Genomic DNA, 27323 nt, shown 5'->3' on the forward strand with positions numbered 1-27323 from the left:
GTGTGCTGCCAGATCAGATTTCAGAGCCCCCAAAGGACAGGTACAAGCCAGAAGTCTGGTTCTAGGCATGTTCTATGCCCCCTACCAGTGGTTGGTATCCCAGCTGTGCTGCAAGGGGAAGAAGGGTCCTCTGGGTGGTAGGGAGTCAAAGGGTCTGGGGGGAAGTTCCTGAGCGATTCTGGACCCAGCAAGGAGCCAGCCTGCCTGGGGCAGAGGCCCAGTGTGGCACTGGCCGCTTGGGGGGGCCAAGCAGTGGCTGCTTGTCCAGGGCTGCCAGCTGGGGTTGGGCTCTGCTCCTCTGAGGAGCTAGGGGCAGTTTGCTGCTTTCTCAGAGGGAGGGCCCCAGGTTTTTGGTTTTAGTGCTGAGGGGGCAGGAGCAGGCTGGGGCTTTAGCCCTTGACTTGCTTCCCCCAGTGCCTGGGGTCCTGGTTCCCCCCCACATGGCCCCTGCTCCTTGCTGCCCCATCTGCATCTCCCCAGCCAGGGTATAACTTGTCCCCCACCTTCCTGGGGTGGAGGGGGTTGCCTGGCAGAAGTGGCATTTGTATGGGGGTGGGTCTCATCCTCTGCCTGCTGCTGCCAGATGTGATACTGAGCTGGAGGCAGCTGCTGCATGCCCTGGGGGGTGAATGCTCCTGTGCCTGCCCCACATCTGCCCCCAGCTGTGGTGCTGGTCCTGGTCATGAAGGCATCCGCACCTCTTGGCTTGGTTCAGGGCAGAGGTCCCCAAGGGTGGCTGGCCCAGCTGCTTGGGGAGAGAATTCCCTGGTGCTGTTAGAAGCTGAAATACCCCCTGCAGTCCTCCTCTTCTGGGGCCTGGCTCATGGACTCCTCGCAGGTAGGTGGTGATGCAGGGGGTGGAGGTACCTACCTACCTGCCTGTCAGTGCAACTGACAATGGACTCCTTGTGGGCGGGCTGTGATGCAGGAGATGGATGTAGCTACCTGCCCGTCAGTGCGACTGACAATGGACTCCTCACGGGTGGGCTGTGATGCAGGAGATGGATGTAGCTACCTGCCCATCAGTGCGACTGACAATGGACTCCTTGCGGGCGGGTGGTGATGCAGGAGGCGGATGTACCTACCTGCCCGTCAGTGCGAGTGACAATGGACTCCTCACGGGTGGGCAGTGAGGCAGGAGATGGATGTAGCTACCTGCCTGTCAGTGCGACTGACAATGGACTCCTCGCAGGTAGGTGGTGATGCAGGAGATGGATGTAGCTACCTGCCCATCAGTGCGACTGACAATGGACTCGCGGGCGGGTGGTGATGCAGGAGGCGGATGTACCTACCTGCCTGTCAGTGCGAGTGACAATGGACTCCTCGCAGGTGGGCAGTGAGGCAGGAGGTGGATGTAGCTACCTGCCTGTCAGTGCGAGTGACAATGGACTCCTCGCGGGTGGGCGGTGATGCAGGAGGTGTTGGGCTGCAGCTTGTGAGCTCCCTGGGCAAGAGGCAGCCATGGCTGTCAGGCAGAGCAGCAACTGTGTCCAACTCGCTGGAGCGGAGCCTTGCTGGGGCTTTAACAGGAGCTTGCCACTCCAGTCTCATGGGCTAACTGTTGGAGTGGTCTAGCCCCTGCTAGGGAGGGCAGTGCCCCGGCAGAGCACCAAGGGCCGGCATGGCCCGGCTTAGGCCTTGCTGCTCCCGTCTGTTTGCTGAGCACTAGTGCGTGTGGGCCTGACGTGCACACCATCGCCTGTGCCCAGCCTAGGGAAGGCAGGCTCAGGAGCAGGCGGTGGCCACCTCCTGGGGCCCAGGTAACGGGTGAATACCCAGCTAGAAAGGCCCAGCCCAACCGTAGCTTGCCCTGCCCTCCCCAAGCCAAGCCTGGCCCCTGCCTAGTTACTGCCCCAGGCGCCTTAGTCTCACCTGTGCCTGTGGGCAGTGGGTCCACCTTCATCAGCCAGCCAGAGCGCCTGGCAGCTGGAGTCCTAGGCAGCCACGCAGCAGCTTGCTCCTTTCTCAGCGGCCAGAGGGCTGGGCAGCCACACCACAGCCCCGGCTCAGGAATGTGAGTGCACCAAGCCCGCTGTGCAAGCCGAGGGCAGCGGTACCAGGCATGTCCAGGCTGCAGCACGACTGCTGTTGGTACCCAGGCTAGCCAGCTCCCATTAATTGCGTCTGGCTGCAGGGGAGCCAGCCCCCCCAGCCCTGAAGGGCTTGCAGCCTGGAGCAGATTGAGTACATTTGACCATCAGGCTGGGGCTGCCACAGGGGTGCCCATGAGGGAGAGGGGACATACAAGCTACAGGCAAATGGGGCTGGCAGCTCCCAGGTGTCACCTTCCACAGACTCCCTGAGTCCAGCCCAAGGCAGGAGCCAGGACAGGCTCGAGCAGGCGGCTGGCTCCCACCCCACACTACAGCCACGCAGGCCAAATAATGTTTCTGTTTATGCCAAGGGCTAAAAATAACCTGCCATTCAGCTGGGCTGGGGTGCAGGCCCTTGGCAGAGCCCAGCCGCCTATTTTAAGGGCCGGCCAGCATCTGTGCTGCTCCTCAGGCTGCAGAGTCTTGCAGGGTGCATTTCCCAGTGCTCCGGCTGAACAAGGCCACCTGTCTCCATGTGCCCTGGCTGCCGCTGGTTGTGCCCTCTTGCCCCATGCAGCCTGTTCCCGGCTGGAGCACAGTGGGATGCCAAGTGATGGGTGCAGGAGGCTCTGGCCAGCCTGTGAGAACACCCTCACTGTCTGCTCACAGGGGTCCCAGCTCTTGGCCCAGGGAAGCACCATGGCCCTGTCAGCTCCCTTGGCCAAGGAGTGGCTGGCTGGCTATGTGCAGGTTTTGCAGGACCATCCACTGCAGTGCAGTGCTGATGGCCTGAGGCCTTTGCCAAGGCATCACTGGTGTCCCATCTTGCACCCCATAGCCCCCAGCACTGGGGTGGGGATTGCGTGGTGGGTGTGTGAACCAGAGCCCAATGCTGGGTGCAGTTACGCAGGCTGGCCCATGGGATGCACAGGGACGAGCGAGCCCTGTGGGGCAGCATGTTGCGCTTGCTATGATGTCAGGGGCTTGCAGTTAGGTATTTACCAGCAGATGTCTCACTGTACTTTGTGCACCCACAGGACACCCAACAATCGGCTCGTTGGCGCAGAACTCCTGTGAATGTTTTCTAAAAGAATTGGTGTCGGTCCTAAGAAAACCAACAGCAACACCTCCAGCAAAGACAACGGGAAGTCATTGGCGCAGGTGGCAGCGCAATGAGAAGTGGCATTGTAGCTGGGTTTAACACTAAAACATACACAACACCAGTGTCTGATAACAAGAGTGGCAGCCGGACAGGTTAAGCACCACTGCTCTAAACATGCCAGCTGCGCTATGGGAGCAATTTCAACAATGTGCACCCCACCATCACCGCCAGCCTGGCCCGTTCTGCACAAGAGAGCCACTTCCCGGCCGTGACCGTATGAACCAGCATAAATCCCACTCTACCAGAAAGCCACTGACCGCTGAGCTTAGCTACATGGCTCCAGCTTTCATCCCGGACTCAGCACACCAGCCGTTGTCTACAGCCAAGCCCTAAGATACAACTGCAGCTGTGCCAGTCCCGCCTGCAAGAGACAAACACCTACAAGCTTTTTATCAGGTAGTCATAAAACTTAATTAGCCACTGGGGGTTATCGGGGGGGCAGGGTAGTGGGGAGTAAAGAACCCGCTTGATAGGTTCCTCAGAAGCCAGCTACGTCACGATAGGCCCAAGCTGGAAAATAACAGCCCCCTTGGCACCCCCTATGTTTATTGATAAGGTAATGAGCGTTCATGGGTATGAGCCACTTCTTCAGCTTCAGCGCCAATAATAAAAAGCCGGGTTATAGAGCAGGGAGGGTGGGAAATGGAGAAGCGGGGGGAGGGAAAGTGGGGGGGGGAGGGGCAGTGAGCTGTCACTAATGGGACGAGTGGAAGAAGTAAATTAAGTGGGCTGGGGCCATTCCTGCAAATAACAAAGGGGGGACTATTGCCCTTGTAATGTGTAAGATATCCAAGAGCCCTGTTAAGCCCCCAGCTACCCGTGTTAAATTGCAAATGAATTCCAATCAGACATCTCCTGTTGCCAGCTGGTGGTAAAAGCCTTTGGTCGGCGAAGGGCGGCTTGCAAAGCCTTTGTTGCCTGGCCAGGGAGGGTCATGTGTTCCCTACAGCTTAGTGTTTGTTCCCATGCCTGATGTTGGCTCTGTGTCCATTCCTCTGCTGGCTGGCACCTGCCCAGTTTGTCCAATGTACATGGCAGAGGTGCACGGTGGGTACGCGCCAGCCTAGCTCACATCACTAGCTGCGTGGGTGTCTGAGCCCCTGCTGTGGTTAGGGCCAGTGGTGGTGTCCTGCCCATAGCTCTGTGGCCAGGGCTGGCCATGGGTTGTGTTGGAGGGAACCCTGGGTCAGCGGGTCTGTGGTGGGGCGGGGGGAACACTGGGTCAGCGGGTCTGTGGTGTGGTGGGGGGCTGCTGGCGAGTGTTTTCGTGACACACCAGGCCTGAGGGCGCATGTTCCACTCTGCGCTGTAGCTTGTCAATGACGCACTGGTGGGGGTGAGCTGCCAGCTCGGAAGGCAGCGTGGAAGTAAGGGCGGCAGTACCATGACACCCCAAGCTAGCTTGGTGAGCCATCTGCAGCTCCCTGTGGGTCAGGACAAACGGTTTGGGATACGCTAGGCTGCCTGTGGGAGCGCCCAGGTGCGGGATGAATGCCCACAAGGCCAGATTTCATGGGCGGCCACCAGCTCTCACGACCTGTGCCACTTTGCATGGCTGTGACTTTGGGCAGGCCCCAGTAATGAGCACCTCTTGGCTAAGACGCCTCTTCTTCTTGGGGACAGTAGCTGCCCCTCAGGAGACTGGAGTGTGATGGAGGGTCAGTCACACTCAGCGCCTGCTTCACCACTACCTCAAAACAGCCCAAGAGTCCTGGTCCTGGTCCTGGCCGCTGGCCCCAGGTCAGTGCAGGGGAGGGGCATAATTGTGGGGTGGGGAAGTGCCGGGGGGGGAGCACTCCAGGTACTTGGGAGGTGATTAAGGGCTGCACTCATCTGTGATCTTAGTGGAGGTGGCACCAGGTCAGGGACAGAGGTTAAGAGTGGAAGGGAGCTTGAGGTACAGGACTGGCGTGCGGGGGGGGGAGGGGGGTTGGGGGGCAGGGATTGGGGTGTGGGGGGGTGCATGGTTGGAGAGGGGGTGCAGGCATTTGGCATGCGAGCTTGGCCCAGGGATTGGGGGCAGGAAGGGCGGGGTGCATGGCTGGAGGGGAAGGTGCAGGAGGGGGTTCAGGGATTTGGTGTGCAAGCTTGGCCTAGGGATTAGGGGGCAGGAAGGGGGTGCATGGTAGGAGGGGGGGTGCAGGAGGGGGTTCAGGGATTTGGTGTGTGAGCTTGGCCCAGAGATTAGGGGGTGCATGGTTGGAGGGTGGGGTGCAGGAGGGGGTTCAGGGATTTGGTGTGTGAGCTTGGCCCAGAGATTAGGGGGTGCATGGTTGGAGGGTGGGGTGCAGGAGGGGGTTGGTGTGAGAGCTTGGCCCAGGGATTAGGGGGTGCATGGTTGGAGGGGGGGGTGGAGGAGGGGGTTCAGGGATTTGGTGTGCGAGCTTGGCACAGCAATTAGGGGGTGCATGGTTGGGGGGGTGCATGGTCTGAGATGGTGCAGGAGGGTCAGAGTGAGGCATGGGGCAGGGAGTCAGGCTGTCGGAGATGCTGGGGTGCCCAGTGCAGCCTCTGGCTGGGAGGCACTTACTTGAGGTGGGTCCCGGCCAGCAGGTCTCAGGCAGGGCCCCTGTTGGCGGTGCCCCTGCAGGCCATTCGCAGCCACCGGCTGAGGCAGCCATGTGCTCTCTGCACAGCCCCTGGGGCAGCACCCAAAGCCCCTCGACCCCGGGCTGGGCGGTGCAGAGACACACGTGGGCCCACAGCTGGAGGCTGTGAGTGCTGCGGCTGGAGGGCCGCTGCGGGCAGGGAGGATGCCCCAGGGCCCACTAGGCATGAGCCGGCAGCGTGGGCTGAACTGCGCCTCGCGGAGGTTGCCAGCAGGCAGTGGAGTCTCGGGGAGATGAGCCTCTGCAAGCACCAAGAAAGGGCCTGATCCCCGTGTGGCCCCCGGTGAGCCGCTTCCCTTCTGCACTGGGCACAGGGAGGCCAGATTCTGCCGTCTGGGACAAATCTAGTGCAACACCAGTGACGGCGCTGGGGCCTCGGGCCACGCAGGGCGCGTCCCTGGGCTGGAGGGCAGGTCCAGAATAGCTGAGACTTGAACTAGCCGTGGTGGAGGACACACCGCCTGGCAAAGCCCCTGCCCCCAGCCCAGCCTGTCCCAAACATTTGCCCCGGCCGGCTGAGCCAGATGCTTGCGAGCAGCCAGTCCCTGCTGGCCAGCGAACGTCTGTGGTGCTCTGCAAGGGCTTGTGCTCGCCAAAGCCCTGGAGTTCCTGCGAAATCTGTGGGCTCTTTCCTTCCTCTGCCTCCCAGTCATGAGGCAGCCATGACGCAAGCCAGGGCACTTAAACCATTTGCAGCCAGTGTGCTCAGAGAGCTATTTTTAACTGCACTTGGTGTTGTAAACTCTGCCCCTCCCAGCTGCTAGCTTCACTCGGGGGTCAACCACCGTACCTCAGAGGCTGTGACCTCAGAGGAAACCCTCCGTTTCCTTCTCTCTTTCGGGAGGCTGGGCAGATATACTTGGTATCCGAGACCAGCGCTTCCTCCTCCGCGCTGGCCACTTGCTTTTCTTAGCCGGGCGGGTGACTCAGGGAGATGAGCAGTCTCGGAGCCGGGGATGGCACCAGACATGCCCATGGCTGTGATGCGGGGGGTGTGCCTGCAAAAGTGGGAGGGGAGCAGGTGGGGCCAGTCAGCTGATTGAGCTGCCAACAGGGGCACTTTCTGTGGGCGGTGGGGAGTTAGAGACGCTCGCCTGCGAGGGACAGGCAGGGCTTCTGCGAAAGCCGGGGTTTTGGAAGTGGGGGGGGGCAAGGCGAGGCACTGAGGCGGGGCTGCACCCAGTGGCTGAGCTAAGCCACAGGCACACTGGAGGTATCGCCACCCAGCAGGGAGTACAGCTCTCTGTTACACATAGTGGCACAGGCGGGCAGGACCATTGTCTCTGATCCGAAGGGTCTGGCCATGACACAAGCCTGAGGTCAGGCCTGTAACCAGTGCTCCCTGTCTGTAATGCTGACAGACCCGGGCTCTATCCCTGGTGCTGGCAGCCCGGGTCTGCTGTAGTACCCAGAGGTACTCTCTGGGGTGAGTGATGGCTCTTGGCTGAGAGCCAGGTGGCTGTAGAGCAGAGATTTCACTCACCCCAGATGAGGTCTCAGTACCTGTGGATACTACACCTGTGTGCTGCTGCAGCTGCCCAGGAAAGCCTCCATAACAGCGCACCTCCAGCAAGGCTTTTGTTCCCACTGGGGTGCACCTTTGCACATATCTTGGTGCACATCGAAACTTATTTCACACGTGGATGAAAAAGAAAATGACTGGAGGGGCCATTGTGAGGGTCCTGAACCCCACCCCCCTTGCAAAGGTCGTAACAGAAATAGAGCCCCTGGGGGAGGAGGAAGTATAAATACCCCAGCACAGACTTGCTTGGTGCAGGGAAGTTCTCCCCTACAACGGGGATGCCACCGCTGGGTGCTGAGAAGCTGCAGGGTGATTCCCTGCCTTGCGAGGTGCCACATGAGAGAGAGCTGGCAGAAACTCTGAGGAAACCAAAGGGTTTTCCCAGGCTGCTGGGTGTGGGCGGCCGGCGAACAGCTGCGACTGGCCAGAGCCCTGCAGGAGAGAGGGGCTGGGTGTGGGCCATGCATGCTAGGAACAGATGAGAGAGCTCCACCCAGTAAGCGGCTGAGTCAGAGGGAGACCTGGTTTCAGCATGGGGAGGAGCCCCCCCCCCCCCCCCCCCCCCCCCCCCCCCAAACGAGGTACTGCCCCTAGCACCAGCGAGGGGCCAGGGATCAAGCCAAGAGGGAAGGATGAGCTGGGAGCCACAAGACACGGCTAAGGCAGGTAGTGAGGTCAGGTGACGCTATGGGGAGGAAAGAGCCCAAGGGAGGGACATCCGTAACACGGGGCTGTGGCAGGGATCTGCAGAAACCCTCCTCTGGGGCCATGGGCTGGGACCTGGCCATTAGCGGAGCCAGACCTGGATGCTGCCTGCCTCGGTCAGGCTCATGAGCCTGGGGTTCAAACGCTGGAGGCAGCAAGAGCCTGGGGGCAGGGGGCAGGGAGTAGGCCCAGCAGTGGTAGCTCTCCCTTGTCACCTCCTGCACCCTGGAACCAGGACGGGGAAGGGCAGTGGGAGCCGGGCACCACTGCACAAAGGTCTGAGTGACTCACTCAGCCCAACGGGCAGAGCCTGTTCCCTTGGCCTACATGAGCCACGCACCCGTGGGGCCAGCCCTGGGTGCTGGATGGTTTGTGGAGCGGGTGGGCTGGCCAGGCAGGAGGCCATCCAGAACCAGGCGTTTCAGCTGCAGCTCAGGCAGGACCTCCGCCGGGGAAGGGAGGCGCTAGGAGCCCCTCTGCAGCAGGTGCCGTGTACGTGGCTTAGAGTAGGGGCACACCAGCCACTCTGGGGGGTTTGGCCTGGAGGGGGAAGGTGCAGACACTGGCAGCAGCCAAGAAGGTGGCTCCCCAGTACATCCCCTGGCAGGAGACCCCCTACTAGAGCTCTGGGCAGGGGGTGAAGAGGATGCTGTGGTTCCTGGAGCGAGAGAGAAACCACAGGGTGTAAGACTGCAAAGGGGCCTCAGTCTGACGGAGCTAATCTGGGCAGCGCTAGGCGGGAGCACCATCCAGCAGAGAGTACAGCAGTGCCTCATACTGGGTTTGCACCCGTCCTTACCCCCAGGCCACCTCCCAGCACCGACCAGCCAAGGTGCAGCATGGAACTCAACAGGCAGCAGGCCCAAGAGGATGGACCCAGCAAACGGTCCCTTTCATCGGCGGGTGGCGCCTTCCTGTGGCACGGACGACCCTGCAGTGCCAGGGTCTCACCAGAGCAGCTGGTCGTGCAGAGGAAGGGAGGCCGAGGGCAGGGAGGGCGGAGGAGCGGTACGGTGCCGGGCAGCTACCGCCACCACCACATGCCCACAGGGCCTTGCAAGTGCAGTAACAACAGTGCCAAGCCCTTGTCGCCAGCAGACCACAGAGCACGTCACGGAGGGCAGTGCCTTGCCCCCAGGCAGGCGCCAGGCCCGGGGCTGGCAGGGACTACTGGGCATTAGCAGGGCCTGGCGGTGGTGAGGAGAGCGCAGAATTGTGCACCGATAGCGCTGGCGAAGGACTCAGAGTCTTAGTCCTCCCCAAGGCGCTGGCCTGGCCACATGTATGCTGAAGCCAGGGCCACTAACAACCGCTGCCCTTGGGAACTGGGGCCTCCCTCAGGTTTCTCTCAAGCGTAATTTCCCAGTGCGCGGTACGGCTGTAACCGCCAGGCCGACAGCAGGGGCTGGAGCGCCGCTGAGCTCTCCTGGCTGTAGGAGCCTGGGTACCGCTCTGTAGCTGGGCCCGAGCATGCTCAGGCTGGGCTCTGTGGCACAGCAGAGCGCTTCCTGATGCTGGGCCTCAGCTGGCCTGGCGGCGTGAATGCGCCAGCTCGTTCCTCTGCAGCGGCTCTCAGGACAGCTAGGTTGGAAATACTATTAACACCCCCACGATGTGTCATCACGTACGCTAAGGCGTCTTTGTTCCAGCAGCCTGGCAGCGCCGTCCTCTTGCCAGCCCTTCTCACCAGAAGCGTGTGCCCCAATGCAGGCAGGCCGCTGAGCCTCTGCAATGGCTGGCCCTAGAACAAAGGCAGTGGCAAACGTCCTGCTCATAAAACGGCAGCACGTCTGTTCAACACCCGTTGAACTCGCTGCTGCACTGAGCTGCAGACAGGTAAACTGAGGCATGGAACAAGCACATGATTTGCCGGTGTGGGGAGTCAGTGGCAGAGCTGGGTTATATGTCGTTCTCAAATGCCAGTTAAACAGCAGGCCATGTTCCTGAGCACAGGGCGGGCTGCCCGGTAGTGGCTGGCGGCCTGGCCTGGCCAATCTACAGAGGCCCGTGCAGCAGGCCTCCTCAGTGGGGGGCTGCAGAGAGAGCAACAGCCACTTGGGCAGAGCACGGGGGAAGAGGAAATGGACCAAGCACTTTAGTGATGGTGATGGGGCTGTGTCTGGGCAGCAGGCCTGGGCGTGACCCACAAGTCCCTGGAGTCGGGGGCACGCAGGGAGCTGCGGCACTCGGGCTCCTGCTGGGCGCTGCACTGACATTCCCTGGCTATGACAATGCAGCCAACAAGGGCCCTGTGGTTGTGCCAGGCTGAGTTCGGCGGGGTTCGGCTCCTGCTCGTTCCGGCACAAGGACGTCTGGCAGCGCCGGAGAAAGGGGTTTGCCCCAGCGCTGGGTCAGACGAGGGCGAACCACCAAGGGCAGATGTGCCTTCTGGCTCCAGGCTCATGCGATCTGTTGTTTGACAGAGCCCCAGTCAGCTTCCTCCTTGCAGGGGGGCCATGCTCCTGCAGACAGAAACCTTCACGCAGGCGCTGGGGCCAGAGGCTCAGCTTAGGCTAGCAAACACCCTGGAGTGTGTGAAGGGAAGCGCGACGCTGTGCCCCAGCCCTGTCCAAAAGGCTCCATGCTGATGAGAAAGACGTTCCTTTGGTACAAGCCCCTCAGGCTTGCTGCCCCTTTGGGATTGGCTGTACTGGGAGGCTTTGGGTTTTCCACAAGCGAATCCCTCGTGGCTGGAACAGAGGCGCTTACGCAGTGACGTGATACACCTGCAGAACCCCTCTGCAGCGATATGAGCGAAACGCTCCTGGAAGCCCCTTGTGGGGCCTTTGGGTCCCCTAGGGCAGGGGTGCATCTGCCCCATTCTTTTCAGTTACAACCTCTCTGGCTTGAATTGTATCAGAACGATTGGCAGCACAATGGAGGGGTGGGGGGAGAGGCAAGCACAGACCGCCAGTGTGGGTAGAACATCACCGTAATGCTCACGCACAGACCTCAGAGGCTAGAGGGACACGCCACAAGTAATAGCTCCTGCCCACCCAGGCAGCACTCAAACACACGACTGACCTCGCTGCCCACCCCCCCGAGCCGCTACAGCAACCTAACCACGTGCAAGGCAACCAGGCAACCTCTGGCAACGTTGGTCTCTAATGCAGCATAACTCCCTGCTCCAGGGCACAGGCCATGAGAGGAGGTCGCTTTTGGTGTCAAAAAACTGAGAGCATCTAAGTAACAATGCCATCATGTTTCATTTAATCGGCCTAGGACCAACACCACAGAGCAGCTCCTGCACCACCCTGCCGGGGGGGCCCAGGTGTGCCCTCTGACTGCTGCAGCCTGCATAGCAACAGCTGCTGTTCAGTGGGGTGGGGGTTCTAGTCCCAGCACCCCTTGTATCCCTGAGCAAGCTGCCTCCTGTCACTCCAGTCTGGTTATACTGTAAGGGACTGACACACATCTGACAAAGTAGAGACTTGCCCACAAAAGTTTCTGCTCCAATAGTCTATAAGGCACCAGAGGACTTCTCATTGTTTAGCCTGGAAGTGCTTCAACTGTCCCAGTTTTATAGGGCCAGTCCTGATAGTTGGGACTTTTTCTTATATGGCCACCTAATCCCCTGTCCCAACACCTGATCACCCAAGATCTCCCAGCCCGTAAGGTGCCACAGGACTTGTTTTGATACCCTAGAGGGGCAGCCCACAGGCCCAGAAAAGCGTGATGGTGAAAAGAAACTGCAAGGTTTAGCTTTCACTCTGCCCAATCTTTTCCATCTCCCCTGTCCTGCATATGTCCTGTGCCTCCCCGCTTTCCTTCCCAAGCCTCTCATTTCCCGCCCTCACCCTCCCACTGGCCCAGGCGTTTAACCCCATGCACATCTGCAGCCAAAGGCCGCACGCAAAGAGCATTATAAAGTGTCTTTTCACTGCTGGGTTCATTTCAGGAGTCGGGGTGGTGTAGATGTGAGCGAGAGAGAGAGTGCGGTTACCTGACCTGCAGCTCTCTGTGTACTGGGCTGTCCCAGGTAAGGGGAGGGAGGGCCACTGGACCCCCTAGGTCTCTGCTCTGGACATCCCCAGGCAGCTCACCAGTGGGTGACTTGGCGTCTGGGTGCACCAGAAGGAAACACCTGCATGGGGGAGAGTTTGTCAGCCCTTCAGTGACCCAGCTGAGTGGCAGGGAAATGGCAGGCGCTTGGCATGCAGCGAAACAGCATCTTTCTCCCAGCAAGTGGGCACCATTTCTTAGCAGGTGGTTGGGGTTACGGGGGCAGAGTCCTCCTCTGACAAAGCTGGCCCCAAACACTGCCCCCCTCCGGGCAAGGAAACACAGATGCAGCTTTTCCTGGCACAGCAGCAGCGGGGATGCAGCTTGTGCCTCTGGTCACCAGCTGAAGGAGCTGGTGGGGCCCTGGCCCAGGCTACAGCAGCCTGAGCACTGCCCTGAACTGCACCCTGCTGCAGTAGGGCTGTGGGGCTCTAGTGGGCACAGAACAGCCGGGGGCGTTGGACTGCTCCAGTCCAGCCCTGCCCTCGTCCAGCCTCACGGAAGTTGCTTGGTTTTGTTTTACAGCCCCGGCCCCGGCCTCACTCCTCAGCTGGCGATCTCGGCGTCCTGGGCACACGAGTGCGTTTCGCGCCCGCCGGCTGCAGCGCAAAGTGGCAAAGTGCCTGGGCACCAGCAGGCTGGAACAGGTAGGCTGGCGATGCTGCCGTTCCCCAGTGACCCCTGCCCTGGGGGGAACACGGCCGAGCAGGCCCCACTCGGCTGGGGCGGCGTTGGCACAGGTCTCGCTGTGCCGCCCTGGCCAGGGCGCTCTTGAACAGCAGGAGGCAGTCAGGCCTCTGAGTCAGGCCAGAAGGGCCCCCTGGCTGCTTGAGCGGATGGGGGGCGGGCTGTGAGATCGTGTCTCAGCCTCCCACCTCGTGCTGCATCCACAAAACTCCATCTGGGCCACGTTCTGTTTGCTGCTTCCGGGGCCGTTCTGCAGCCGTGGTGCCAGGCGGCCTGACTGCTGCGGGGGTCACCCCCTAGTCCGGCTCCTGGGGCTGACCAGGCGCATGCTGTGCAATGACCGTGTACGCATGGCCCCTCCTTACTCACCGCCCGCCTCCCACACAGTCATTACTGTCAATATTAATTGTTTCCAGCAATGCCCACCGCCCGGCCTCCCCGGGGAGCTGGCCCCGGCCAGCACACGGGCTGGTAAAGGCAAGGCCGGGAGCTGGGGCACTTGCTCCTCTGGCGAGGCCTGGGTGGGGCCGGCCCACCAGGACACACATTCTGGCCTGAGAGCTCTGGGTGGTGGCTCCTGAGCGGTACACCGGGAGCCCAGCTCTGCCTCCAGAAGGCCCTGGCGGGTCTGTCGCAGGGCAATGGCAGCACCGGGGCTGTGGGATTGCCTGTGAGGGGCCGGGGGCCTCGGGGCCCAGCTCAGCGAAAGGGCTGGGGTGGCAAGACGCCTGGAGCTGTCAATGGGTTAGACAGTGCTCAGGGCTGGCGCTGTTGCGGCACGCAGGGGACAGCAGCCAATGAGACCAGAAGGGAGGACGGGCCGGGGGGCAGGGGAACGCTGCCCGTGGAAAGGGGCAATTCTGAGCCCCACTTGCTGCAGGGATTGATCCGCCTGGTCTTCCTGTAGCACCAGCCCAGCCTGGGAAGGGAGCTGGCTCTCGTCTGCCTCCCGCCACGGCAGAATCCACTCGTGGGACGCACGGGCCAGATGGAAAGAGCCCCACGCCCAGGCCAAGTTGGCAGCAGTGGCAGCTAGGGACCCCAGGGTGGTGCTTTCAGAATAAACATCCAGTTGCTAATTGACCCTGCTGGCACCAGTCAGCCAGATACGGGTGATCCTGCAGTGGCTGTCTGCCTGCTGTCACAAGGGGGTGAGATCCTCTGCCTGGTGTCTCACAAGAGCCACCCCCCCCCCCCCCCCCAAGAATGCACTACAGACGTGCACGTGGCAAGGCCACAGCTGTGTTGCACGCTGCAGAGCAGAGTCAGTGCATCTCGGTGCTCTCTCTGCATCGGACGCAGGAGCTGAGAGGCGGAGAGGGCGGAGCAGGAAGCACGACAAAGAGGCGAAGGAGTGAGCCACGAGCAGATCAAATGGGGGGAGCTCTGGTGATCGGGGTCGGGGGGGGGGCAAACAGCCTGTGGTGACATCTCTGGGGGTACGTGCTTGTCCTCTCCCATCCAGGCCATCTGGGAGAGGGCGGAGCGCTTGGCAAGCCACTCAGGCCTGGCTTCAGGTCCATAGCATGGCCACAGGCTTCCTGCGTCGCCCCGAGCGCTGTCCTGTGTGGCTCTTTGGCGCCCCATGCCTCAGCTGCCCTTTGGGGCCGTTACTGCTTCCTTTCGGCTGTCGCGCTGCAGATGGCGAGCGCTTCTGTACAGCACCGAGCGCAGCAGGGGCCGGGTCGTTTTTATCACTGCTGTAATGGCTTGACAGGCAGCTAGAACGTTGGCTAGAACGTCGAGCTCAACGGGTCATGATCAATGGCTCGATGGCTGGCTGGCAGCCAGTACCAAGTGCTGTGCGCCAGGGTCGGGCTGGGCCAGGTTTGCTCAACATTTTCATTAATGCTCTGCCTGGTGGGATGGATTGCACCCTCTGCAAGCTCGTGCATGACACTCGGCTGGGGACAGAAGATGTGCTGGAGGGTGGGGGTAGGGTCCAAAGTGCTCTAGACAAATTTGAGGATTGGACCAAAAGAAATCCAATGAGGTTCAGCAAGAACAAGTGCAGAATCCAGCGGTCCTGCGAGTTTTTTTTCAGTCCACACGTGGAATAAATTTTGCTATGTGCACTGAGACTGGTGATGATGTGCACCACCCATAGAAACAGACGCTGTTAACATGGGCGCTCTGCTAATTAGCTGGGTGGCATCTGAATCCCTCCTGGACAGCTGCCCACATGCTCAGCTTCCAGGGAACACTGCTTTGGACGGAAGAATCCTCTGCACTGATGCAGGCTGGGCCCCGACCAGCTAAGCAGCAGTGCTGCAGAAAAGGACGTTGGAAGTATAGTCGATAAGAGGCTGGATATGAGTCAACAGTCAACAGAAGGCAAAGGGTCCAACAGTACAGCCCAGTGGGAGCACTGCCAGCAGGTCGAGGGCAGTGAGTATTCCCCTCCAATGGGCACTGGTGAGACCACAGCTGGAGTCCAGCCCTGCCCCCATCCCCACCACAAAGGATGTGGACACATTGAAGAGACTCCAGTGGAGAGCAGCAAACATGATTCGGGGGCTGGGGCACATGAGTTAGGAGAGGCAGAGGGATTTGGGCTGCTTTAGTCTGAGGAGAGTGAGGGGGGATTTGACAGCAGCCTCCATCTACCTCAAGCGGGGTTCCCAAGAGGCTGGAGAGAGGCTGTTCTCAGCAGTGACAGATGGCAGAACAAGGAGCATTGGTTTCAGGTTGCAGTGGCTAAGGCGCAGGTTGGATATTAGGAGAAACTCTTTCCCCAGGAGGGGGGTGAAGCACTGCAATGCGTTGCGGAGAGAGGTGGTGGAATCTCCATCCCTGCAGGTTTTTAAGGACAGGCTGAACAAAGTCCTGGCTGGGATGATTAAGTTTGGGCTGGTCCTGCTTTGAGCAGCGGGTTGGATTAGGTTAGGGGGTCTGCAACCTGCTGCTTTTTAAGGACTTCGTTGTGGCTCTCAGCACTATATTTTCAAAGTAAAAAACAAACTTCCTGATTGTTCAATAACCAGTGAAGGTCTAAAGGCCCAAAAATGAAGAACTCATGTCTAAATAGAAAACGAGATGTTATCTCAAAATGTTGGATCGCTCCCCCTAGTGTCCTACGGAGAGCGAGAAGGTTTGGGAGTGAAAGTCAGGCAGACAGCAGTACAAACACACACGCAGAGTGTAAAGAAAGAGAACACGTAATAAGTTTGTGAACATCCTACAGTAACCATGTATTGCATCACAAATCAGTGTGTGGGAGCTGGTCTGATGTTATTTATTAAGGACTGCCTCATATTCACATGCCTTGCTGGTCTTGAATTATTGAGTTTTTAACCAAATTGGAAAACGGCTCTTCTTGCTATTTTGATTGCCAAACCCTGGACTAGGTGACCTCCTGAGGTCTCCTTCAACCCTAATGGCCTATGACTGTATGATAGCACTGCACCTCCCAAGGGCCAAGGTGGACGTGCCCACATCATGAGACAAGACACCAACCTTCTCCAGATGGGGCTGTAAGAGACTCACTATGTTCTCAGCAGCTCAGCCCAGCGGGGGCTGCTAACACATACTCACCAGTGGGTTACACTAGCATGACCAAAGGGTCCACAATGGAGCATTATGGTCCCGGAGGTTAAGAATTTGACACCTTGGAGCTGAATGGTATAATAACACTGGGCGTTTGCCCAGCAGTTTCCATCATGTGGGCTTGAGGGGTGGATGGTGATGGCCCATGTAGCACACAGCGAAATGTGCATGATCATCTGACAGGGCTGAGATCCTAACTCAGGCCTCCTGATTCAGTGGCCTGCTTGCTAGGTACCTGGTCACCCACTCCTCTGTCTGCAAAACTGGAGCCTCACATACCCCTTGACGGGCAAGGGGAAGGCTCAGTGACTAAGGAGCTGTAAAATGAGCTACCCCGCTTTCCTGCTGGACAACTGAGGCCAGACAGCCCTAGGAGTGTGCAATCAAGGGAGTAATGCAGGGCGAAGGCTACAGAGGAAAGTCTCTCTCTAGGAGCTGCCAGCTGATTCTAAGCCGCATCTTCTATCTGCCCATAGGAGGGGACCCTTGTGGCTCAGGCAGGGCTGCTACCGTTCTGATCAGTTTTTCTGTTTAAAAATAATGAAATCCATGAAATGCTGTGTAGCTCAGAAGGGTGGAGCCACCTGGGCTTTTTCTGAAGCAGCCTCTGACTGGGCACTTGGGAAGCTGCTCACATCGCAGATGAGCTCTGGTGGGACCTCGAGGAACTTATTTGAAGAATTCGCCAGAGTGCAGTGGCATCATTTCCTCTGGGTGGCCGCTCGGCGGAGAACTCATTGGTGCTAGTCATTCCGTTAGCTTCTCTTTTTTCCTGTCACACTGGGCCACCTCCTGCAGTAGGTGTTGGCTAATCAGGCTGCTCAAGAAGGCAAGTTTCCCCATTTTTGGCCATTAGCAGAGGAAGTGGCAGCAGACTTCACAGCAGTCTGCACCGAACACTTGCCACGTCGAGCATGCTGTGGAACGTAGAGACCCTGGGCTTTCTACTAGGTAGGTCACAATGTTTTCTTCCCTTGCTCGGCTCTTGGGCCAACTGCTAGCTGTTGTGGCAGCTTTGAAAAAGTTGCTGCCGTTCTTCTGTGATCAGAAGGAAAGGGCTGTGTAGGTTTGGTGGAGGAGGACATGAGAGAGAGACACACGGTCCTTTAGAAAACTGAGTCACTGAAGGAAAATGGAACTGTGGTAGCAGACTGAAGTTCAGAAGAGTTTTGCTGAGTCTCTAACCTGTTCTGCTAAGCTGGGTGAGTGGAAAGTGAGCATCAGACAGCTTTCGGGGGAAACGGCTCTTTGACTGGAAAAAGTCAAAAGAAGAGTGAGAACTTGTTGTGAAAGTCAGTACTTGCTCCCTCGCAGAAGATACTCTTTGTAGTGGGGCTGGAAAACTTTTGCCTCAGGGGTTAGCTTTCCTGTTCTTCCACCCTCACTTCAGCAACCATGAGCTGTGGTTCAAGGCAGTTTCAGGGCACTGGCTTACACAATGGGGACTTCCATTGCTTTAGGCTTGGTTTTGGGAATGAGAGATGGTGCTTTTTGCCTCTGAGTTGTTGGTTTGAGACCAGTCACTGCTAGTACCAGCCCAAAGTGGCTTCTATCATAGGCATGTTCCATGGCATCCGTGGAGCTTGGTGAGTCTTATTCATGGTTCTAGCAGGAGAAGTAGGTCTGCTTGCCTCAAGCAGAAATGTAGGCAGATCTCAGGTGGAAGGTGGTAGCCTAGAGCAGATCCTTCCATGCTGGGGTGGCTTGGGATGGAGTGCAGCTTGTGCCTGTCTGTGGACAGCGCAGGAAGTCCCCAGGTTGGCAGCCTGGTGCTTTTCAGATGTTTGCCTCACTTTCCTGTGGAGCCAGGGCAGCTATAGATCAGGTCTAGGATTTATCAGACCCACACATGGGCCTGGTCTGGTACCAGAGGATGATTGGCCAGCAGCTGTCTCTTAGCTGCTGGCGGGAATTAAAAGCTCAGCATGAGGCGATTCCTGGTGAGAAGTGGTACCTGTAGGATCACTGCATGAAGGCCAAGTGGGCCAGCCCGGTGCTGAGAGCTTTGTCAAGGTGTAACAATCCTGTTCTATCGCTCAGATACCTCTACCACAGCCAGCTTCAAGTGGCACAAGTTCTGGTAACTAGCAAGGAGAAGTGCCCACCACATTAGCCTTCCCTACAGGTAACATTTTCAAAAGCACCTACATCCCCATGTGAAGTTCTACCCTATGTCCCAGAAGGACACGTGGAGGGTCAAAGGATGTCCCATGAAATTGAGTGCATCTGAGAATTGCTTACACACACTACGGTGGGTTAATGGGGGCTTAGTTGCTTTAGAATGTGCTAATGCCTGTTAGACGCACGGCTCTGTTACTGACCCACCAGGCAGTGCTGCAAAAGAACCGCACTACGGATTTCTGGAGATTACTACTCATTCTATAACAGGAAAGAGCAAGTCAGCTCTGTCCCCCTTAGCATCTCTGCAACCCAGCCCTGCTGCCTTCAGCCAGCCTGCAGGGCCAGCAGGAGGAGAGTGCCATGCAGTATTCTGGCAGCTTGCTAATTTAGAAACCCAACAGCTTCTCCACAAGCTGTGGGAGGTCGAGGTTGAGCTCGATTTTTGTCTCCAAACTTCTTCCCCAGGAGGGAGGCCTGGCTCCAGCCTGGCTCGAGTGGGGCAGTTCTACCAGAGCAATACAGCTGCCATCCCCACCTTGCATCAGGAGTGAAGTTTCTTCCCATCTGGGAGCCGCTGTGTGGGTAGCGCACTAATGGATTCAGGTGTCCTCCGGGGGCTCTGGAAATCGCCCTGTGGCTCCTGGCTCCTAGCACTGGCTGAGATATGGAATTTCCATCCTGTGAAGAATTTCTAGTGTATTGGGACTAAAAGTCAAAAATTTCCTGAAATGGGTTGGCTGCCCTGGCCCCCCAGCTTGGCAGCCCCGAAAGCCCGGGGACCCAGCGGGCAGGCCAGTGGGCCCTCTTTCTGGTGAAAGCTTAGATGGACTTCACACATTGCCATGGAACATCCATGGCACCTAATCATCATTTTCCAACCAATGGCTTCTGGTGGAAACCCTTTGTCAAGCACCTCTGACTCCCACAGCCCGAGCAAGGGGCACCCCAGGCAGCACAGAATCACAGAATCGTATGGCTGGAAGGGACCTCAGGAGGTCACCGGTCTAGTCCCCTGCACTCATGGCAGGACCAGGTATTCTCTAGAGGCCGTGTTCACAACAAGACCTTGGTGACTCCCCTTGCCACAGAAGCCAGGAGGGTGAATGCTGGATGATCAAAGGCAGATAACTGCACCGTGCATATGAGAGACAGTGGGAGACAGGCAAGGCAGGGTCACAAAGGTATGTAGGCACCTTCCTCCTCCCCCAGCGGGACCTCCTGTCCCAGTTGTAGACCTGCAGAAGTGGATACAGCTGGGGGAGAGAGGAAGAAATGACCCTGAGGCAACTCACAGGTTTCTAACCAGAACCACCTAGACTAGCATTATCTGGATGGGTGAGCCTGCCTGAGGCTGTGGTTACAGGCTGGAGGTAGACGTGACTTGAGGCAGTGTCTGGCCAGGGTTCTGCAGAAGGTCAGACTAACTCATCCAGTCTCAGAATCTGGGAGGTCTGCTCAGGAGTTATTAGCAACGTGGATTCGTTTTTCTGCCATAATTATAGGTGTGTGGGGAGCAGAACTGGTAGGCGCCCCCCCCCCGCCCCAGCACCCTTCAAATTCCCCCAGTGGTGTGGCTGGCATAGTTCCAAGGGATGAGCCCCTCTGTCCTGAGCCCTGGGCTCTCATTTACACCTAACGGGCACCACTGCTTAGCCAGACAAAGGCCATGTTGGGCTCCTTTACTTCAGCCTTTGGGAGACTGGTCTTGGGCGCCAGAAATGGCCCTAGTGGGACGGTAGCTCCCCAACCCCCGGAGGTTGCCTGAGCATGACTCCCCAGAGGAGCACTCTGTCATGGAGCAAATGACTCAGGGCCTCACACACTTCTGTGGGAGTACAATCAACCCCATGAGCTAACGGGAAAAGGAATGACAGAGGCTTTCACTGGCTCCCAAGAGGCAGGCATGTGTCTACGCAGTAAGCCAGAGCACAGCTCTGGAGCAGGGGTCCTGGCTCAGCCCCCTGGGCACATGAGAACCCACCTCCCAGGGAGCGGGCAGTCCAGCTTCCAAGCCAGCTAGAGCAATGCTCCGAAGTGCGGGCTGCAGACGGCAGAGGAATGGTGCAACCCAAAGCGACGGCCGGTTTCGCTGAGGCTGGGTTCCACTTTCCCCCTTGGGACAGTCAGCGGTGGCCCCTGCTTTCGCAAAGTGCTCTGAGGACCCAGGTGAAAGATGCTAGATAACCAGACACCATTGCTCCACTGCAGTGCCCTCTAGCCAGCTGGCGCGTGCAGCCCTCACCGGTGCAAGCAGCGACACGTGGGGCTGAGCTCACCAGCTTGTGCGGCGTGTACGTGGCCCATAGCTGAGGTGACCGCTTAGAGTAGAAGCGGTTACACGTTGCTTGTCTCCCTCCCAAAGAACTCAGGGCGGGTCCCAGCTCCCTGCTGACTGCCTGCCTTGCTCCAAGGCCCACAACAGGGGCTAAAGGGTTTTGGCATCTGCTGCCCTTTGCACCATGGGACATTTTTCTGTTTCTTTCTAGCCGTGACTCTGGGTCTCTCCATCCAGTGCCTGGTGCACGTCAGCTCCAGCCCCGCACCCTGCCGAGGGTGTCATCCGGATTCCCAGGGCAAAACCAAAGCAAAGATACGACAGATGGAGAAGGAAGCCAAGGAGCTGTTCAGGGCCTATGTAAGTGCTGCTCTCTGGAGCGGGGGGAGTCGCTCCACAAAGCTCTGCATGCAGGGCCCAGCTCTCCAGCACCTCAGGGTGCTCCTTTTCAGAACAGCAGCAGCGAGCAGTCTGGGGGTGGTGCCTGGCCCACGTGGGTAACTCCATAACTCTTCTCAAGGTGGCAGCCACAAGACTGGCCCCATGGATCCTGCAAGGAGCTGATGCTCTCCGTGTAGCAGGAGGTTGGCTGGTGTGTGTGCGATGCCTCGTGCCCACGGGCCTGTTACAGCTCCAGAGGTCCCTGTCTCAGCTCCCGGGGTTAGCCGGGAAGGTGGCTGTCTCACTGACACCGACAGTGATGCAGGGCTCCTGCTGCCCCACAAAGGCACAGGAGGGGCCCTCTTTGGACAGGCGCTCACTGGACATACCACATGGTGGAGTCAGCATGAGTGGGGGTTGGCAGCCTGGTGTGCAGTGAGTCGCTGGAGGTGTGTGGGTGGGGTGGGGATAACCCTGCTGACACAGTCACCTTCCACTCAGCAAGACTTCCCCAGAGCGCCTCAGTGCTTCCCAGAGCTTTGGCCAGAGCAGGTGCGTGGGAGGAACTCACAGACCAGTGACTCAGATCAAAGGACTGTCTGGAGGGGTTTGGTGCTTCCAGCGGCACAGCCTGTGTCCGGCAGCACGTACCTCCCTGCTGTTGGCAAAGAACAACCACCTGAACCGGGACTGTGGCTAGCACCTACATCTCCCTGGGCAGGCCCCAGCAGTGTCAGCGCTCCCTCTGACAGCCTCATGTTCCTCACAGCCCTGTGACCAACACAGCCTGCCATGTTGTCTTCTTAGGCCTTGAAAGCCACCGTCCTGCCTGAACGGTATGAGCTGACATTTGTGCCATGTCCTCAGCCAGCATCTCCCAGTCTCCTGCTGCTTGGTAGCACGCTGCTTACTGCTCTCCGCCCCAGAAGTAGCCACTGGTTCATGCTGTTGAATATGCGTGTAGTGTGTCGAGCACTAACAGTGGAGTCTCTCGTACAAGGACTAGAGCAGAGGCCGCATGGCTCTGCACTTTCAGCACTGAGTCAGGTGACACACAAGCTGGTTCTAGCCCAGGTTTGTCATCAGCTTATCAGTCAAGTTGTCTCGACTGTCTGTGCCTCAGTTTTACCATCTATAAAGCAGCTGTAACAATATCATAGATTCACAGAACACTAGAACTGGTAGGAACCCAGAGATCATTGAGTCCAGTCCCTGCCGTCACAGCAGGACCCAGCACCATCTAGACCATCCCTGACACGTGTTTATCTCATCAGCTTTTAAATATCCCGAAATGAAGGAGATTCCACAACCTCCCTAAGCAACTTATTCCAGGGCTTGGCCGCCCTGACAGTTAGGAAGCACTTCTTAATTTCCAGCCAAAACCTCCCTGTAGCCTGCTCGGGCCTGAGCAGGGCTTCTCCCCCCTCCAGGTCAGTGAGGGGCCACCCCTCCTCACTACACAGTTGCATATGGGAAATCCGTCTTAGGCACACTAGTCCCAGGGCTCGGGCCCATGATCAGGCCAAGTAGACAGTCAGACAGGCCCAGGCCCAGGCCCTAGTCCACTCCCCTGCATCCTGGCCAGGGCCCTACCAGCGGCAGGGTGCTCTGCCACTGGGGTCACTGGGGATCCAGCCTGCAACACGCTGACCCCGCTCTCCCTGGGCCACTTCCAGATGCCCCCCTCAGGTCGTACCTGACTGGGTGGTGGGTCGGGTTCCTCCATGGCTGGGTGGAGCGGGGTCCCCGTCCCAGCTGGAAGCTCCTCCTCGGTGAGGTCTAGCTGGGGGCCCGGGGGGCTGGGCCAGTCTTCAGCCTCTTGCAGGGCTGGGTCAGCCTCCCAGCCTGGGAGCTCAGCATCAGCTTCCGGCTCCTCCAGGGGCTGGTCCGCCGCTGAGCTCAGCTCTCACGCTTGCTGTCCCACCCCCTGGCTCCAAGCCAGGTGCCAGGCTGGTGGGGGGGCTCCATCCACCAGGGCTCAGGGAGGGGCTCTTCCCCCTCTGGGAGGGGCCACTTCACACCCTTGCTGCAAGTTAAGCCCATTGATTCTCGTCCTACCCTCAAAGGCCAACAGTTTCCTCCCTCCTCCTAACAGGTGACACCCGCTTAGGTACGTGAAAGCTGTTATCATGTCCTCACTCAGCCTTCGCCTTCCCAAAGTAAACCAGCCCCATTCCTTCAATTGCTCCCCACAGCGCATGGTCACCAGACCTTCAGTCGTTCTTGCTGCTCTTCTCTGGACCCTCTCCACATCTTTCCTGCAATGCGGTGCCCAGAACTGGACGCGACGCTGCAGCTGAGGCCTGATCGGCACAGAGCAGAAGAAAGGCCTCTTGCGTCTGGCTTCTGACGCTCCTGTTAATTCGTCCCAGAATGATGTTGCTTTTGTGCAGTGCTACCCTGCTGAGTCATGCTTAGCTTGTGGTCCACTCTGACCCCTAGAGCCCTTTCTGCAGTGCTCCTTCCTAGACAGTCGCTTCCCATTCTGCATGTGCCAACCTGTTCATATCTGCAGAGTCCCTCCAGCTGCGTCCTGTAACGGATTGCTAGGACTTGCAGACGTGGCTGGAAGGGCCCTCGGGTGAGGCAGGACTGTGACAATCGCTGACAGGCATTTGTTTAACATGTAATAGCGGGAATGTTCCTTTACTGGCCGTGTGACAGCGGTCTGGCCAACTCCGTCAGGCTCTCCCGTGGTGGCCGGCATCGCATGTGTGTGCTTGTATTTCCAGGTGATTCACCAAGGCTTGTGTCCACACAGCCTCCAGCAGGCGTGCTACAACGCCATCCCATGGCTTCCTGGGAAAAGTGCCACAGACCAGACCTGGGTTGCCTGGCTGCAGGAGCTGCACCACACTCTGGAGCACATGCAGGAGGCCCTCAAGACCATGGAGAAGCAGCAGGAGACCCTGAGCACGCCAGGCTCTGCACTACATGAGCAGCTCCAACACGCCCAGCGGTCTGTGAGAGGGCTCCTCTCCAACACCAACTGCACCCTCTGCCTCGAGGGCGCCTCGCCCAAACCCTCGCCCACCCCAGACAGATGTGAAGCCACTAGCACTTTCCAGCAAAAGCTTGACGGCTGCAGCGTGCTGTGGAACTACAGCCAGTTCCTGGCGGCACGGGCCAGGGGCTCGGGGAGGAAAGCACGGTGGGCAAACAGAGATCAACAGAAACGACAGAAAGCCACAAAGAGAAAGGCAGCCACCTCCCGGTCCTTCGTGCGCTGCCCAGCCAAGACCGGGCAGCCCTAGAGGCTGGTGGCAGGGAATCAGGAAGGTTCTCGAGATCTCGTTTAACCCTGAGAAGAGGGTGCTCGGGAGCCCAGAGCAGGTACACCACAGTCCCGGCAGGTCCTGCTCCCCTGCCCAGTGTGCCAGGACAGTGGCCTTGGGGCCAGGCTTGCAAAGTGCTTGGCACCCATCACCCGGCGTTGTCCTCAGAGGCTTCTCTCTTCTTCTGATGTGGTCAGAGGGGATTCTCCTGGGCTGTCTGTGGGGGCGGTGCTGGGGGCCAGGCCCTTGTGGTCAGCTGGCCTGGCTGCGTCCGGGTACCTTTGCAGAGGCCACAGACTCCAGGCTGGGTGTCCTCCTCCTGTGGCTCCAGTGAGGCCTACGGGGGTCTGTGTGCCAGACGGGCGGAAGGGAGAAGCAGATGGGGCCTAGCAGTGTGTAGTTACGCCCAGTAGGTCAGGCCCAGCCAGTGCCACAGCGCACACAGGCAGTGCTGTTGCGTCGCAGCTGCGCTGTTACGCACTGATGCTCCTTCTGGGCCCCGCTCGCTGCTCCCGGGCTGGTGTCTTTCCCTATCACACGAGGAACAGCCCAGGCTAGCAACAAGCATGTGGTAAGTCAAGAGCTTTGCCTATGGGTTACCCCCTCGGCATGCAGCTGATTGGGGTGCCTGGCGGCCCCTCCCGCTCTGGGGGGAGCACTGATATCTGCACAGAGGAACTTGTGCACGGCTCCCAGATCAGCGGGGCAGCATTTTGGGCTGCCTGGGGGCAAGGCACTGGGCAACCATCCAAGTCCACTGTCTGGAGCAGCCTTAATGATGCCGAGAATGCTATGGCCATGGGCCAGAACGCAGCTCAGTGGAATACCTGCCTCACCACCAAAGCTCTCATCAGCTGAGCAGTGCCAAATCACCGCGTTGTGACTGGCTCCTCAGAGGTGACGGGGAGCCTCTGGACGTGGCCAGCCTTGCCCTTTAGAAGGTCAATTTCAGACACACACAGAAGAGTCATGCCTCTGCCACGGCCGAGGGAATGTCAGACATTTTAGAGGAGAACATTTAGCCCGTAGGTGACAGTAGCCACACTGAGGTCTCAGTGACTATCTAGATTTACCGCCTCTCCAGCTTAGGTAAATCTGTCATGATATAAAGCGAGGACTTTGCCATAGGTTGTCTTTGCTGCAGCTCAGCGGACTGGTGTCTCCCCTTGCCCAGCATTAGCACTGACGAAAATTCTTTGTTAGCACCTGCAAATCTAGACCACTACAATGGTTGTTTTGAAAGCCAGGAGCTATGAAACCTTGACAGCCCTGGCACTGGGGCAATGACAGAAGGCAAGGTGCCGTTTTCCTTATCACAAGCACTACCGGATTCTGCAGGAATGCTCCCTTCGTGCGCTCTTTGAGATCCTTCCCAGTAGAACAGGCTGGGTTTAAATGCACAAAGAACCAGCATACCCTAGTTTCACCTCTTTCACATGCTAGGCTGAGTTTTCCATTGCCTGACATCTGGTGCAATTGTTTACAACAGCACATGAGTGCAGTGAAACGCCTGCAAAGCAGAACGTAGTGACCTATGCTCACAGCACTGGAGCAAGCCATGACCCAGGGGTTGGACCATATGCTCCCGGAACAGGAAAGGAAATTGCATATGAGATGAGTAGTTCTTCCAAGTCGCTGGCAACACAGAGCTGTTGTTGCAGCACAGCAAAAGCTGCACGTGTGCTACTTATCTGCTTGTGTCCCATGACAACAGCAGTGAAGCCAGCGAGCTGGGTCCATAGCTAGGGTCCGTGCTGAGCTTCTGCTGCCTTCACTACCATGTCTTCGCTGCTCTTGTTACCTGCATTAGCCAAGGGAGGAGGGCTCAAGCCTGCTCGCCTGGGAAGCTGATTCCCACCTGTCACTCCCAGGTCAGAGCAGATCATGAGCTTACGTGGGCTGGAAGCACTGACTGTTTGAACCTTAAACAGGTTCACAAAACAAAGCCAGCAGTCCTGTAGCACCTTAACGACTAACAATATTATTTATTAGGTGCTACACGACTGCTGGCTTTGATTGGTGAAGCTACGGACTAGCACGGCTCCCCTCCTCTGAGACTGTTAAACGTGTTGTTAAATTTGGTCTGATTTTCCAGTGAGTCAAGGTCCGGTGACCAGCCTGACTCAATCACTGCGCACTGTGTGTTTCTCCCTACCAGGCTCTAACAATACCCAGCACATGACCACTGCAGATGTTTGTTCTCTTTGTGCCTCTCATTGTTCAAGCCTAGACCATGCTTAGAGATCCCAACCCATGGTCCAGAGCCTCAGCAGCAATAACTTGGTTAAGTGCCATGGCCTTCAAGTCCCACTCGCTGAGGATCTGGCCTGGTTGTTTGAATTGCTATCAAAATGCTTCTAGAGGCATTTTAAGCCCCTAGTATTATCTGGGAGTGGCATCACCTGCTCGTGCTGTGGCTAAGGCACAGCACCCTGTGCTGCTGGACGTTAGCACGGCTCTGACACCGACATAGTGAAATGTGACCTTTGAAACAGGCAGCATAGCCTGTCCTGTAATAAGGTAGAGATTGATATTTGTACAGCTCTCTATTTATTAGGCACCAGGGTTTAATTTAAAATGGCTTTGTACTGGCGCAATCTATTTAAAAATGTGTGGTTTATACATACATGTATGTTTTTAATATATGTTAAGTGATGGACACAAAGATATTTATGGGTTTTTCTTCATGGGAGTGGGCTAGCGGGAGCATTCTGACAATGTGTAAGTCAGACCCACTTATTTTTGTAAAACCGTATCGTTAATTTTATTTTAAAATATTTTATTAAAATTACTATTGAAATGAAATGTTGGTCTGAACTGAAAGCAGAACCTTTACATTCAGGGAATTGGGGCGGGGGTACAAAACCTTTTGATGCTCTTGGAATTCTTTAAATTGTGGTGGGGGGCAGTGAGGGGAGTTGTTCCTCCTCCTGGGGCTTTTGTTTCACCAACATTCTGTCTACCTAAAGCTGCATTTATTTGCTGGGTGAAAAAAACTTTTTGGT

The 27323-nt window shown here is 57.8% G+C and overlaps 1 protein-coding gene across 3 annotated transcripts; it reads left to right on the top strand.

The window, feature by feature from the left end:
- Positions 1 to 117: 117 nt before the first annotated feature.
- Positions 118 to 27117, top strand: LOC142022888 (leukemia inhibitory factor-like). Of its 3 annotated transcripts, XM_075013217.1 has the most exons (6): positions 118 to 3591; positions 4819 to 4935; positions 12559 to 12680; positions 20874 to 21022; positions 21851 to 22117; positions 23239 to 23768. In XM_075013217.1, the coding sequence occupies exons 2-6, from the start codon at positions 4847 to 4849 to the stop codon at positions 23341 to 23343; spliced, it is 732 nt and encodes a 243-aa protein (XP_074869318.1). In that variant the 5' UTR covers positions 118 to 3591; positions 4819 to 4846; the 3' UTR covers positions 23344 to 23768. The 3 variants fall into 3 exon arrangements, with proteins under 3 accessions (XP_074869318.1, XP_074869317.1, XP_074869319.1); XM_075013216.1 differs by lacking the exons at positions 21851 to 22117; positions 23239 to 23768 and adding an exon at positions 23776 to 27117; XM_075013218.1 differs by lacking the exons at positions 4819 to 4935; positions 21851 to 22117; positions 23239 to 23768 and adding an exon at positions 23776 to 27117 and having other exon boundaries at positions 3458 to 3591.
- The last annotated feature ends 206 nt before the right edge of the window (positions 27118 to 27323 follow it).

This window comes from Carettochelys insculpta, chromosome 18 (assembly GCF_033958435.1).
Source record: "Carettochelys insculpta isolate YL-2023 chromosome 18, ASM3395843v1, whole genome shotgun sequence".
Taxonomy (NCBI): domain Eukaryota; kingdom Metazoa; phylum Chordata; order Testudines; family Carettochelyidae; genus Carettochelys; species Carettochelys insculpta.